Genomic DNA, 14,860 nt, shown 5'->3' on the forward strand with positions numbered 1-14,860 from the left:
GGTTTAGTCCACGATAGGGGCATAATGTGTGTCTGTTGTTGACCACAGGGAAGGTTGCAGATTTTTTTTTTTTTTTTGCTACCCGAACATTTGGTCGCACAGATGCAACCAAATATTTTTTAGTCGCACCACTGAAAAATTTGGTCGTATTTGCGACCAAATTGGTCGCACTCTAGAGCCCTGAAAGTACTTTTTCAATTTTCAGGTTTTAAAGATGTTTTTGAAAATAAGTATGAAATCAGTTAACAAATCAGCCATGCAGTGTGATGAAAGGAGCTCTCTGATTGGTTAGAGTAACACAAACATGCACTGGTGCTAGCATTAGCTTTTTTAGCACATTAGCTTAAGAGGTTCAATGTTGCACTGAGTGTGAATGCTGGAGCGAAAAGTCCTTTAAACGAGCACACACACCTGTTAGTAATGCTAAAGCAGAGCTAATGGTTCAAACAGGAGCTTAGAAAAAAATCCAGGTCAGTCTCCAAAGTAAATTTTAAAATTAATTCCAACATGTATTTACTAATCTGTATTTTATTGTACAATTAAACACCAAATCAAAAAAGCTTTATGTCAATGTGTGTGAATCTCTTGGTCTTCCATATCAGACATCTGGTGCTTTGACACACCTGGAACACTGCACAGCCAAAAGTCATCAATTTAAAAAGACCAGAGCACATTTGTGCGTTTGGAACAAACTGTTACAAATAAAACAAAAACTAAATGTTGTTTGTTAAGTTTAACAATGACCTGTGAATCAGTGAAGCTTAAAAAGGCACCAGGATGAACCAGTGTGGGGACTACACAGCACTTTGTTACAACTGACCTGCTGCAAAAGCACACTGTTCCCATTTATTTAGCTGAATCTACAATAGATCTGGCACCAGGCTTCTTTTATAACCTTTAATGTGGCCAAACTTCACTACAGGCAGTATTCTGGTAATATTAGTGAGACAGGAAAGGAAAATTTCTTAAACAGATGAGCAGATACCAGGATCATGAGCATGAAGCCTGGAGATTTCAGCAGGAGTAAAGTAACTGAGGTGAGTAGTTATACATGTTACACACTTCAAATTATTTTAAACAACCGTGCGTGTGTGTGTGTGCATTCAAAGAGCGCTCTCACCGAGTACCAGCAGCACGAACAACAGCAGCAGCATCTCCTTCTCTGGGAAAAACCTTTAGTTAGAAATCACAGTGGTGTTCGCTGCACTGCAAGCATTGGTGCACGACAAAAAGTTTCCTGATAAGAAGACCCTCCTGAGTTCCTTCAAAATAAAATCCTTTACAGAAAAGGACTTTCAACATTAAACTCGGAGGAGAAGCGTTACAGCAGGGGTGCCCAATCCCGGTCCTCGAGAGCTACCGTCCTGCAGTTTTTAGATGCATCCTTGTTCCCACACACCTGAATCAAATGAATGGCCTGTTATCAGGCCTTTGCCAAACATGATGGCATGCTGAAGAGATCAAACCATTTGATTCAGCTGTGTTGGAGTAGGGATGCATCTAAAAGCTGCAGGATAGTAGCTCTCGAGGACTGGGATTGGGCACCCCTGCGTTACAGCATGTCTCACACAGACTACTGACAACTTTTAGCAACATGTGGATTTATATTCTGCTGGAACCTGAAGCTGAAAAGAAGGTTTGAAAGGAAGGACGTCAGTTTTAGTCTCTCTATGTTGAAGTTCTGCAAAATTGACAATAAGTTTTGAACCTATGAAAAATGTTTTTATAGCTTTAAAAATAAAATTCAACTCTTCAAGCTCATGACTTTGTTTTTTTGAGTTTTCCTCTTTCACTCCTGCAGCAGTTCTTATGTGTTAAAAAAACACACAAATTAATAATGATTAAAGAATTAAGTATTATAAGTATTAAGAAAATGTTTGTAATAATTTTTAAAAGGTAATGAACTTGTGCCATGTTGGAGATGTCCGCTGATCACTCTGCAGTCCTTCACACATTTTTACAGAGGGAGGAGGACATGTTTCTGTTACAAAATATTTTCCACTAACTTCATTTAATTGTCTCCTCTGTCACAGAGGATGACTGGAGGCTCATAGAAAGTTGAGAACAGACAGAAAACATGTCCTCCACACTCTGGAAACATGGGCCTACAGAGCCGATAGACGGAGTGTGAAAACGATCTAAAATGAGTTTACGTTTGAGGTTAAACACACATGTGGACTATAAACAGCCCGTGCATGAAGGTAACAGTCAGTAAATGTTCAGAAAAAAAGACCCAACACTGGACGTCCAGAAATGGCTCATAAAAGGCTCAATTCATGATATCAAGTTTGCACAGTGGGTAAGCTTCCTGAAGCTGTGGGAAACCCTGATTTCATCAAACACATCAGGAGCAGCTGCTCCATCACAAACACCACAGAAGAAGAACAACACTGGATCAGATTAACGGTTAGCCTGTTGTTTTTATTGAACAGGGACAGTGTGAGTTAATGTAAATGAATCAGAAACATAGTGATGGAAACCAGTCAGATTGTAGTTAAGCTGCTTATTTCCAGCTGTACACTCTGGACAGGTCACATGGTCCCAACACTGGTTGCACCACAGTAGCAAATGATGCATTCAGTGCACTGTGAACCCAAACAGTTCAACTCAGTTTTATTTATAAATCATGATAACAGTTGCCTCAAGACAAGCAGGTGAAAAACAGCTGAAGCTGTCAGAGGAACAAACACACAGGCCTCTCATTTGTCTTCCTCTGAGGAGAGCACGGGTCCCTCGCCTTCACCAGGTGCAACACCTCACAGCCCACTGGTTCCACTTAGTTGGTTCCGCTCTCTATTTCCATCACAATGTAAAAATAACAACCTTCTGTTGGCATCGCAACAATTACCAAAATATTTTCTTCATTTTAATTTGCAAAAGTCAAATACACACAAAGCTTAAAAAGACAACAAACAAAACCCCAAAATAAACACAAAGGTAACACTAATCTATGTGTGCAACATAATGCATACAAAAGACACAAGAAAACCAAATGATAAGTGAAATAAAGTGAAGTAAAACCTTTATTTGAAAGTGTTTAGAAAAAGCCCAAAAATGGCTTAAAAAGGTTAAACAGCACAGACTGTAAAGATGGTGAGAAACAGATGAGGAATATGGAACGTCACACAATAGCTGATCACACACAGTGAAGGACTGTGCACACAGCAGAGACAGAGTGAGGATGTGACTGGACTTAAAAGTGAAATGTGTGTTCCTGTATTATCACGCTGTGACATTAAAACTCTCTAAATGAACAAAAAGGCAGAGTGGTGAGGGTAAAACTCAGAGTCGGATCAATGAAGCAGCTTCTGGTCCCGATGTCCCCTGTTTGATCCTGGACCTGCAGAGGAGACACAAGACAGTCAGACACAATCACACAAGCCAGCAAACAAACAGACAAACCAACCTTTGACTTTGAGCTTCACGGTTTTCTTTCTGATGAAGGTTCCCTTCCTCCAGACCAAACACTTGTACTCTCCACTGTCTCTCTCTGTGGGCTGTTTCAGGGTCAGACTGAGGTCTCCAGTTTCCAGCAGGTCTTTGTTCATCACAGTTCGGCCTTTATAAACTTCGTGCTGTTCTTCATATTGGTTTGGGCCGTTTGTAAACACGTGAGCCTTCTGGAACGGCTCATAACGTTCCCATATCACTTGAATTTCCCCCGACAGGTATTTTGTGGTTTTGAAGGGCAGCTGGACAGACTCCGCCCCCTCCTCCACCTCCACCTTCACCGGAATCACTGAAAGAACAGCAAACATAAACAGCAGCAGGTATTCAGAGGTGTAGAGAAAACTGAAGGACGGAAGCAGATCTGAGCAGGAGGAACAGGATAGAGATCCTGACACTGAGAGAAATTTAAAACTGCTTGGCTTCTCATGTCTTTTGTATAGTCTCGATTATTCTCTAACCCTAAGAGAGTCTCCCAGACTTGTTCTCTAAAAACCTAAAGAAGAATTATGGATTTGATCAACTGGTCCCTTAACGAAACTGACACTCTCCGGGAATTGAGAGAGCCCGATTGTCCTGCGGAGACGTTTGCTGCCAGATACTCGATGGTCGGTTGCGTCGTGTGTCTGGCGACACTCTTGATGGAGGACACTGAACGACGTCTACCAATTCAGAACTACGGTAACAGAGTTCTGGCTGATTGGAGCTGGCTCAGACCAGGCTTATCGAAGAACAAGAAGCGGCTACAGCTGTTCAAAATCTCACAAGGCTGGCCTACATGATAGACAATGGGTTGTGAGTACTCAGACCTGGTGACCAGTGACGGACATTACACCAGCTGTAAAACTGGATGCAGTTTTTTCGCCCTAATCAAAACAACTACCATCTTCATCTCATGCGGCCCCCCTGGCACCAGCTGGATGCTCAAGGCAAAAGCTGACGGAAATAACAAAACTCTCCTTTAGATAATAAGACTTTTTGTTGTGACTCTAATTCCCCTCATTCAAGGCCACCCGCATTGATCGAAGATTGTTGACTTTAGCTTAACCGAGTGAAGGGACACTTTCTCTTGGTTGAACACAGAACACATACGCATCACGCAGACCTACACTCACCCCCCTGATCTCCCAGTTGAAGCTCAGTCTGGGGGAGTTATTTTTTCTCCTCGTCTTTCCTCGTGTTGTACATTTTCCATTGTTATACCTCTCTGACCTGTCTTCCCCATGTGATGTTTGTGTAATGTATGTATGGTCGGAAGGGCAAGATGGCGCTGGCACGGCTGGCAGCCTTAACCCGATTTCCCTCGGGATGAATAAAGTATTATCAATCAATTAACGGTCTCATATTTTCTACGCACTGAGCAGCTAACAGCACTGTGACGTATGTATACTAAACTTGAATTGTTTAATCGCATAACATTTAACTTGATCTTGTAACTTGTGCCTGACCTCATTTTCTACCTTTTCCTTATAGAAAACATCATCTTTGTCTTGTTGAGTAAATATTTAAATCCCCATTCATATGAGTACTTTTCATTGAAGTGCAACTCACTAAGGCACCTTTAACCAAATATTGCAAACAATCTGCACCTCACTGATGTTCTTGAATATTGTTATTATTACACTTCTTCTGGATTCCTTCATCTTGATAAAAACCCACAGACGAGAGTCAAAGCAACAACGTTTTGGAGCATGATGGAGACACAAGTGTTAGACTGTTTCTCCATCATTTTTCCAAGTGAACAGAGGGTTTTGATTGAGTTCACTGATCAATGACGGAGTCTGAAGGAGGTTTTCTGACTTCAGGAAAAAACTTGGAAGTTTCTCTTCAGGTCTGCTAACCATCGGCATTATGGGTAGTGTAGGAGGAGACACTCACCTGACACCAAATAATGACGGAATTGAAATATAAGACCCGCAGAAACTACTAGAAGAAGACCCAGGAGAACCAGGAGAGCTGTGGTCCAGGATGGAAATGGTTCTGTGGAGAAACATGAAACAATATCAACATGACTGTTGAACCTCAATCTCCTGCACTGACCCCTGATGTTTTTCCACATCTCTGACCTTTGACCTGCAGCACTACTTTCTGTCTCAGGATGTCTTTGTCCCTGTAGATGGTGCAGATGTATCCTCCACTGTCTCTCTCTGTGGGGTATTCCAGGGTCAGACTGAGGTCTCCAGTTCTCAGCAGGTCTTTGTTCATCTTTGCGCGGCCACAGTAAAGGTTGTCTACATTTTTAGGATGGTCACTTCTGTTTACATACAAATGGACCATAGTGAGTTCTCGGTCGGGGCGAGTCCACTCCACTGTGGCCTTTTCAGGCAGATCAGGTTTTGTTTTGCAGGGCAGGGTGGCAGAGTCTGACCCTTCCTCCACCTTCACCTCCACCTGCTGATCTACGAGGAAAATGAACCATAATATCAGAAGCAGCAGCAGCCATGCTCATGGTAAAGAGAGAATTGATGTGCTCTGATCTGAGCATCTATGTTACTGAACTCTGATGTCTGCTACCAGTAAAAATACATGTTAATAATATATAAATATCATGATTCTCTCTCTTTTTGTTTAAAATGGTAACTAAACTGGACACTATAAAATCCATACAAATAGTCTTCACAGTGCTACCTTTAGGTAACAACTAACAAGCAACAGAACATGTGTGTAAATAAAGATAGAGACATACACTGTAGCCCAGGTGGCAGAGCAGGTCAGCCACTAATCAGAAGGTCAGTGGTTCGAACCCAGGCTGCCCCGTTGGGCAAGATACTAACCCCATGTTTGCCTACTGGTGGTGGTCAGTGGCACCAGTGTCCTCGCCTCTGTCAGTGCCTCAGGGCAGCTGTGGCTACAAGGTAGCTGTCATCACCAGTGTGTGAATGTGTGTGTGAATGGATGGATGACTGAATGTAGTGTAAAGCGCTTTGGGGTCATTAGGGACTAATTAAAGTGCTATACAAATGCAGGCCATTTACCATACACGATCATGATTGGTCATATCGGCTGTTCCATCAAGCTCAACCACTGTTGCTGATTGGCTCTGATTACCCACATTTCCTGACTCCAGTGGAGCCTGCACATCTGGATCCATGAAGAGCACCAGCTGTACTGTACCGACTTGGATTCTGCAGGGTCCAGCCAAAGCTCTCCTACACTAGGCCTCCACTCCTCAGTGTCTATTCAAATTTTATATACATTTCACTACATGTGGTACATACACAGTACAGATGGCAGCACCTGGTGTTCATCGTCATGTCAAGGATCGCATCTCGGCCCTGCTCTGAAAACAGTTGGCCAGCCAGCATCTCCATTTCAACCCTCCATACGCTCCACACGGTGGTTCGTGGGAACGAGAGATTTGTTCCATCAAGTCAGCTCTACACCATCTCGGAGCATGTCACTGAAGAAGTCTTTAGGACCATACTCAGCAAAGTAGAGGGCATCGTTAACTCCAGGCCCCTGGTTATGTTTATGTCCCCTCAAATGTAGCTAATTTTGATTCAATCCCTCCCAACATGTTGTTGATGCGGCGGCCTGATGCTGGTACGTTCAGGTCATCTACCCAGAAACGGAGCTCCTGGGCCATCATAGATGGAGGCGGTGCCAAGTTTTGGATCCACAACATTCAAAATTATCTGCCTTTCCTCCAGACGTGCCACAAGTGGCAGCTTGAGGCCATTAAGGGAGCGTCACAAATTTCTCATGTTGGCCCTTGTATAACACCCCCTTACCACACTACCTCCACACTCACATTAGGAATGCATAACCCTGCTTCCTGTTCAATAAATGAATAAATGAAAGCTACTTGATTGGAAGTGGATTCTTCTGGAATAAAGAACAGCTGGCAGCACTTTATCATCCTGTCATTCATAGTTCCAGAGGTCAAGTTTATCTTCTTAAAATGATATCCTCTGTTACATGTTGTACATCGATCTCTATTAGGCCTGTGAGCTGCAGGTTTTCCTGCGTATACAGGATGTAAAACCTTCTGAATCAAATCATCCAGATTTAGTAGAAACACCAAAAACTCTACCTGTGAGATTTTGATGTTTGCAGACTGATTACATCTGGAAAATGTTAATGCCATTTTCCAGTTTTCAACAAAAGAAATTCCTTTTCTATCAACCTTTAGTTTGACATTTTTCTTTTGTTTGTTTGTGTTTCTTACCTTTGACATGCAGCTGTACGTTGGTCAGTTTCAGTTCTGCCCTTTCATTTCTGATGGAGCAGGTGTAGTTGCCACTATCAGTCATTTGGGGGTTTCTCAGAGTGAGGCTGAAGTCTAAAGAGTCCAGAGCATCAGGCCTCACTGATGTGCGCCCGCTGTAACGCTGATTTTGTCCTGTTACATCATTTGTTTCCTCTCGTCTCACGTGGACAGATTTGGGGTCGAGATCATTGCGAGTCCACAGCACTGTGGGGTTTGTAAGTATAAGACCTACGTACTGACAGGTCAGCTGGACAGACTTTGCCCCCTCATACACCTCCACCACCACAGCCAGGGCATGCTGGGAAACTGGAAGGAGACACAAGCACACACAACAAAAAACACTAATCACCTGTATGCTGTGGATTTTTCTAGTGGTTCACATCATGGGAAAAGTGGTTTCAGAAGCCACGTTTTCTGCTAAGTACTCAAACATGAATTCTTCCCATCCAACAAAAAGTAACTCGAAGGATGCTTTAAAAACATCAAAGAAAACTTTGATGCACGTCTGAAAAACACGGAGGTGAAACTTTCTGAGACTCGTCTCTGTTACGAATGAAGTGCTTTTAATCCCTGACTGTAATCTGCAAACGAAGAACGTGTTAATAAACAAGCAGGGGTGACATCACAACTGTGAATACGTGCGTACTAAACCAATTTTGATTTGCTTTCATGTGTCGGGCTTAGAAAAGAAGGAAGTTCTCATTAAGCAGATGAAACATTTTTCATGCCAGTTTTTTCAACCCCATGAAATAAAAATAACAACCATAATAACAGCCGTTAAAAACAGTTTGAGAAACGTAATAATGCTAAAGCTTTTAAGAACATACTGATTTCATGAAGTGACACTTCTGCAGCTGTACCACCTGACCTCGACATCTAAACACACTTTTACATGGACACCTTTACTGACGTTTGTCCTGGTACCACCAGCATATATAACACTTCTTAAATGTAATAAAAATATTATAATGCATTAATATTTCCTAGTCTTCACATTTGTTCTATCTCCTGACATGAAATGAACACCAAACATACAAAGCTATCAGTTTGTACAGTAACAGTCACAGTGAGACATTCTAATGTATGAAAAACAAAAAAGACCATCTCTACTGTGGACTTTACTGTAAGTCATGTGACCAGAGGACCAGGGAGGGGACCTGTTCAGGGGGATTTCTATAAGGGGGCAATTCAGGACACAAGCTATTCTGAGACTAAGCATTAAAAATGTATAAACACAGAGTAACATCTGGTGTTGAATTAAAAAAAAGAAAAATGTCTATTTGTTGTTTTAGGATTGTTATAACTTTATTAATGTCATGGTCCTGGGCCATGTGGGCCCAGTATTCTTAGTTTCCATGTATTTTTGTATCTTGTTCCTTATTTAGGCCATGCTTCCTGGGTTGATCTGTTACGTTGTTCCTTATGTGCGTTCCCTTTGTGACTCTCACCCCCTGTGTGCCCCTCTGTGTATCTGTGAGCCTTCGTCTCTCCTTATGTTTTATTCCATGTTTCCCCAGCCCGTTATGTCTGTGTTTTTCCCCGTGCTCTCTCTCCTCCTGTCTGAACCTCTGTACTTCCTGTTTGACTCTGCCCGTCTCCCGTCAGTGTCTCGTTATGGTTATCTGTGTCAGCTGTGTTCCCCGTGTGTTCCCACTTTCCTCGTTAACCCTCTGTGTATTTCCGTCTGCGTCTCCCTCTGTTCGGCGTCGCGTTCTCCCTCATGTTGTGTGGATCTTCCTGTGTGTGTTAGTTTACTTTTCCCAGTTAGTTCTGTATGTCCTGTATTCTGCCGTGCCAGCATTAAAGCTGTGTTCTTTAAGTTTATCCCCGTGTCTGTGAGTCTGCATCTTGGGTCCTTCTCCTGCCTGCCACACAACGAACCATGACAGAAGAACGCGACCACGATATGGACCCAGCGACTCCTGGCAGAGACGTAATACAAGCGGTGGAGTCGTTATGCTACCAGTGGAGCCGAAGCTCTAGTGAGGAGGAGAGGGAGGAGTTACTTTCCTCGTTGGGGACAAGCGTCACGGTTTTTCCCTGGTTATGGGAGGCGCTACCCCCTCTGATCTCGGACTTCCTCCGCACCATCCTCCCAGCCTGCCCTGCGTCACCACAGCCCCGTGGCCGCGCAGCCTCCCCTCCGCCTGCTGTGAGCATACAAGTCGGCACGCTGAGGTTCGCCACGGCACCACACTCCTCTACGCTGGCGCCGTCCCTCTACTCGCCGGCTTCCACTTCGCTGTCGCAGCTCAGTCGTTCACCCTCACCGCCTCGACCGACCTACCCGTCTTCCGCTTCCTATCTGGCACGGATGTGGTCAGAAGACGAGGAGCCGGTCGCCACAGAAATCGAAGTTTCATCCACGACCACCTCAAAGAGGAAGCGGCGTTCGCGTCGCCGTCGCCCAGCGCTACGGCATGTTTCGCCCTCCAACGAGCCACACGAGGATGCGGGGGAGGTCATGGATTTCGACCTGGAGGAGCGGCAGCGTGCAGCATGCGATCAACTGGATGAAGAGCTCCGGTGGAAGCCGTGGCTAGCTCCTGACTATGAGGAGATCTTCCGGGGAACCCGCCTGGCTCTCGGGGGTCCCCTGAGCTTCCAGGAACTCTCATCTACCGCTCCATCAGCACCCAGTTCACCAGCCTCTGCGACGCCGCCCGGCGCGCATGAAGCGCCGTTGTCTGGTTCATCGGGAGCTGCAGTCAAGAAGGAACGGCGTTCACGCCGCCGTCGCACCACCCCACAGCCGGACATTCGGACTCCTAATTCACCTGCTGTGGTGGGTGAGGACTCTGTGTCTTTTCCAGACATTATGACTGTTCATTCAGGAGCTGTGTCTTGTGTGGCGGAGGTCAAAGCGAGCTGCTTATCGCCTGCGCAGCCACCCTCAGTTCAGTTAGCTCCCTCGCAGCCACCCTCAGTTCAGTTAGCTCCCTCGCAGCCCTTCACAGCTCAGTCGGCTACCCTCCTGGAAGCCCCCGCTGCCTGGTATTTTCAGCATCGGCATCTTTTCCCGTCAAGATTTATCGCTAAATCATTCGATCCTCCCTTAAGAGAGAGACTGCATCCTCGCTGCCTTCACCCCAGTACACCAGTGTCACCTGGGTCTCCAGTGTCACCCCCAGTTCAGTCTCCAGTAGCTCCAGTGTCACCCCCGGTGCAGTCTCCAGTAGCTCCAGTGCCGCCTGTAGCGCAGGCCCCAGTAGCTCCAGTGCCGCCTGTAGCGCAGGCCCCAGTAGCTCCAGTGCCGCCTGTAGCGCAGGCCCCAGTAGCTCCAGTGCCGCCTGTAGCGCAGGCCCCAGTAGCTCCAGTGCCGCCTGTAGCGCAGGCCCCAGTAGCTCCAGTGCCGCCTGTAGCGCAGGCCCCAGTAGCTCCAGTGCCGCCTGTAGCGCAGGTCCCAGTAGCTCCAGTGCCGCCTGTAGCGCAGGCCCCAGTAGCTCCTGTAGCCCAGTCCCCGATAGCAGTACGGTCCGCTGGTCAGCTTAACATCCAGCCAGGGGTCTCAAATCTCTCTGGCTCTGCATCAGCTCCTGCTGGGAGCTCGGATGAGCTCATCCAGGACTCCGCGGCTCCCACGCCGCCATCTACCTCGTCAGCTGGAGGGTCCGAGGGGCCCGTTCAGCCACCTGTCTCCGCTGGAGGGTCCGAGGGGCCCGTTCAGCATCCTGTCTCCGCTGGAGGGTCCGAGGGGCCCGTTCAGCCTCATGCCTCGTCAGCTGGAGGGTCCGAGGGGCCCGTTCAGCCTCCTGTCTCAGCTGGAGGGTCCGAGGGGCCCGTCCAGCCTCATGCCTCGTCAGCTGGAGGGTCCGAGGGGCCCGTTCAGCCTCCTGTCTCCGCTGGAGGGTCCGAGGGGCCCGTTCAGCCTCCTGTCTCCGCTGGAGGGTCCGAGGGGCCCGTTCAGCCTCACGCCGCATCAGCTGGAGGGCCCGAGGAGCCTGTCCAGCCGCCACCTGCGACCGCCTCGTCGTCGCCTGGTCCGGCTGCATCTGCCTGTGCTTCTGCTACGCCTGGGCCAGCCTCTGCCTGTGCTTCTGCTACGCCTGGCCCAGCCTCAGAGTCTTCGTCCTCGTCTGGCCCAGCCTCAGAGTCTTCGTCCTCGTCTGGCCCAGCCTCAGAGTCTTCGTCCTCGTCTGGCCCAGCCTCAGAGCCTTCGTCCGCTGCAGCCTCAGAGCCTTCGTCCGCTGCAGCCTCAGAGCCTTCATCCTCGCCCGGTCCGGCCTCTGCATCAGCTGCTCCTGCTCCGCCTGGTCCAGCTCCGGGCCCAGCCTCAGAGTCTTCGTCCTCGTCTGGCCCAGCCTCAGAGTCTTCGTCCTCTGCTCCTCCTGGTCCAGCCTCAGAGTCTTCGTCCTCTGCTCCTCCTGGTCCAGCCTCAGAGTCTTCGTCCTCTGCTCCTCCTGGCCCAGCCTCAGAGTCTTCGTCCTCTGCTCCTCCTGGCCCAGCCTCGGAGTCTTCGTCCTCGTCTGGCCCAGCCTCAGAGTCTTCAGCCTGCGCTTCGTCTGGTCCAGCCTCAGAGTCTTCAGCCTGCGCTTCGTCTGGTCCTGTGCCCACCGGGCCATGGCCAGCACGCCTGACACTGGAGAGCCGCCGCTGCCTTCCGCGCGGCCGGCCTCCTGAACTGCTCCGTCGTCTCCCTCGCCGCCGCCGCTGCCTTCCGCGCGGCCGGCCTCCTGAACTGCTCCGTCGTCTCCCTCGCCGCCGCCGCTGCCTTCCGCGCGGCCGGCCTCCTGAACTGCTCCGTCGTCTCCTTCGTCGCCGCCGCCATTGCCTTCCGCACGGCCGGCCTACGGACCAGCTCTGTCACCTGTGCCACCCGCCGGGTCGGCCCCCCGACCGTGTGACCCGTGAACTCTTGTGCCTGTGGGCTCTGGGTCGGCCCCCTGAACTTTATTTGGACTGTGGTCATGTGCTCCTGTGCCTTTTGTTGTTTGTTTTTGTTTCCCGTTCTGGTCCCTCCGTCCTGGTCCCCCGCCTCCCGCCCTGGTTGGGTTGTTTTCTGTTTTGGTTTTGTTTTTCGGGTTTGGGCTGTCGGGAGCCAGCCCTTTAGGGGGGGGGTGATGTCATGGTCCTGGGCCATGTGGGCCCAGTATTCTTAGTTTCCATGTATTTTTGTATCTTGTTCCTTATTTAGGCCATGCTTCCTGGGTTGATCTGTTACGTTGTTCCTTATGTGCGTTCCCTTTGTGACTCTCACCCCCTGTGTGCCCCTCTGTGTATCTGTGAGCCTTCGTCTCTCCTTATGTTTTATTCCATGTTTCCCCAGCCCGTTATGTCTGTGTTTTTCCCCGTGCTCTCTCTCCTCCTGTCTGAACCTCTGTACTTCCTGTTTGACTCTGCCCGTCTCCCGTCAGTGTCTCGTTATGGTTATCTGTGTCAGCTGTGTTCCCCGTGTGTTCCCACTTTCCTCGTTAACCCTCTGTGTATTTCCGTCTGCGTCTCCCTCTGTTCGGCGTCGCGTTCTCCCTCATGTTGTGTGGATCTTCCTGTGTGTGTTAGTTTACTTTTCCCAGTTAGTTCTGTATGTCCTGTATTCTGCCGTGCCAGCATTAAAGCTGTGTTCTTTAAGTTTATCCCCGTGTCTGTGAGTCTGCATCTTGGGTCCTTCTCCTGCCTGCCACACAACGAACCATGACAATTAATCAGAGAGCTTGAACATAGATGATTGGGCACGTGGCGTTATTGTGAACAAAAACCATTTTTGACACATTAAAGTGCTTTCTATGGTAAACGGGGCTTTTAATATTGTGAGACAAGCTTTCAGTTTTTATACAAAGTACTTTTATTCCTGCCGTGAATCACACGCACACGAGCACTGACGCACTTCTTAAACAAGCAGATATCAGGATGATGAGCTCAGCTGTCACGGTGAGACCCGCCCCGCATGAAGCCCGCATGTAGGGACCACAGTAACTACACAGAGGGGCCTAATGCAGTCAGCTCGTGTTACACACTGTGTGTGTGTCAGTCTGCGTGTGTGCTTTCTTACCGAGGACCTGCAGCACGAGCCACAGCAGCATCTTCCTCTCCGCTGAAAGTCCCGTTAACTATGAGAAACAGGCGCACACAGCTCGATCACAGCACCGCTGACGCACTGAACAAAGTTTCCTCCTCTGAAGTTACACAGAGACACCTCACAACTTCCTGTCAGAGCCTTCAAAATAAAATCCTTCTGCAGAACTCCAAACATGAAAGTGAAGAGAAGCAGCAGGGCGCACAGAGACTGCAGACAGCGAGCTGCTTTCAGGAACACGTGGTTGATCCACGTGGGTTTATATTAATGTAACCTGACCTAATTACAGTTTTAGTTTTGCAAAACTGACAGTAAGTTTAGAAGCTGTATAAATGATGGCTGTGTGTGTGTGTAAAATAATAAAAATGAATAAATAATTAAATAAAAAGAAAAAGTATTAATATAATAATATGATGAACTGTCCTCACTGTTATTTCATAGTTTGAGTTTGGACCCCCAAAAAGGTCATGCCTAAAATTCTGACTTTAACTAAATTAATTACAGGGAAATTTTCCATGTATTTTGTTACATAAGTACACTGTAAAATGTTACATTTATCATAATCTGGTCAAATTAAATGTAGTTGGTCTAACCGATCTAAAAAAGCAGATGGAAAGCTGACAGATTTGAGCTCTGCTGCTCATTTCCATGTGTAGTCCCTGTGCAGGTCACATGACTCTATCCAACAGTCCAGAGAAGAAAGATGAGTAACCTTCCTGTCATGTTCAGGTCGAATCCAATTTACAACTTAAAACACTCATAAATATTGTGTTTTCCATCCGATTGGCTCGAGGCCTTATGACATCCTCCCCACTATGCACTTGAACATATAAAAGTGATGAGCACCTCTTTCACTGAATTTTGAGTGTTTTAATCAACCATGTTACATCTGCGGTGTTCCTGGTCAAACCATAGGAATTGCCTGAACGACCCACTGACGACCCACTGAACTGTATTTGGTGGTGAAAAATGTTTGTTATGCTAATTTAAGAGCTGTTAAAACTGACCGATCAGTTTTGACTGGAGCACTAAAGTGAAGGGGGGAGGGGGGGGTCCTGATAAGGAAACAGGATGGGTGGAGGAGGCTGCACCACATCTGAACACCAACAACAGGAAACTGGACTTAAAATAGAATCTGCGTTTCTGTGTTACAACGCTGAAACAGCCAAACCACAAAATGCAGTAAAAGT

The 14,860-nt window shown here is 47.4% G+C and overlaps 1 protein-coding gene across 1 annotated transcript; it reads right to left on the reverse strand.

Moving 5' to 3' along the window:
* Positions 1-3,229: 3,229 nt before the first annotated feature.
* On the reverse strand, positions 3,230-13,707 carry LOC146634218 (butyrophilin-like protein 2). The gene is made up of 6 exons (XM_085375847.1): positions 13,647-13,707; positions 7,616-7,963; positions 5,514-5,846; positions 5,326-5,427; positions 3,407-3,739; positions 3,230-3,340 (listed from the first exon to the last, which is right to left on the reverse strand). The coding sequence occupies exons 1-6, from the start codon at positions 13,675-13,677 to the stop codon at positions 3,294-3,296; spliced, it is 1,194 nt and encodes a 397-aa protein (XP_085231973.1). The 5' UTR covers positions 13,678-13,707; the 3' UTR covers positions 3,230-3,293.
* Positions 13,708-14,860: the final 1,153 nt, after the last annotated feature.

Source organism: Diplotaxodon limnothrissa, linkage group LG3 (assembly GCF_057381915.1).
Source record: "Diplotaxodon limnothrissa isolate DT_005_m linkage group LG3, D_limnothrissa_male_GT1.1, whole genome shotgun sequence".
Taxonomy (NCBI): Eukaryota; Metazoa; Chordata; class Actinopteri; order Cichliformes; family Cichlidae; genus Diplotaxodon; species Diplotaxodon limnothrissa.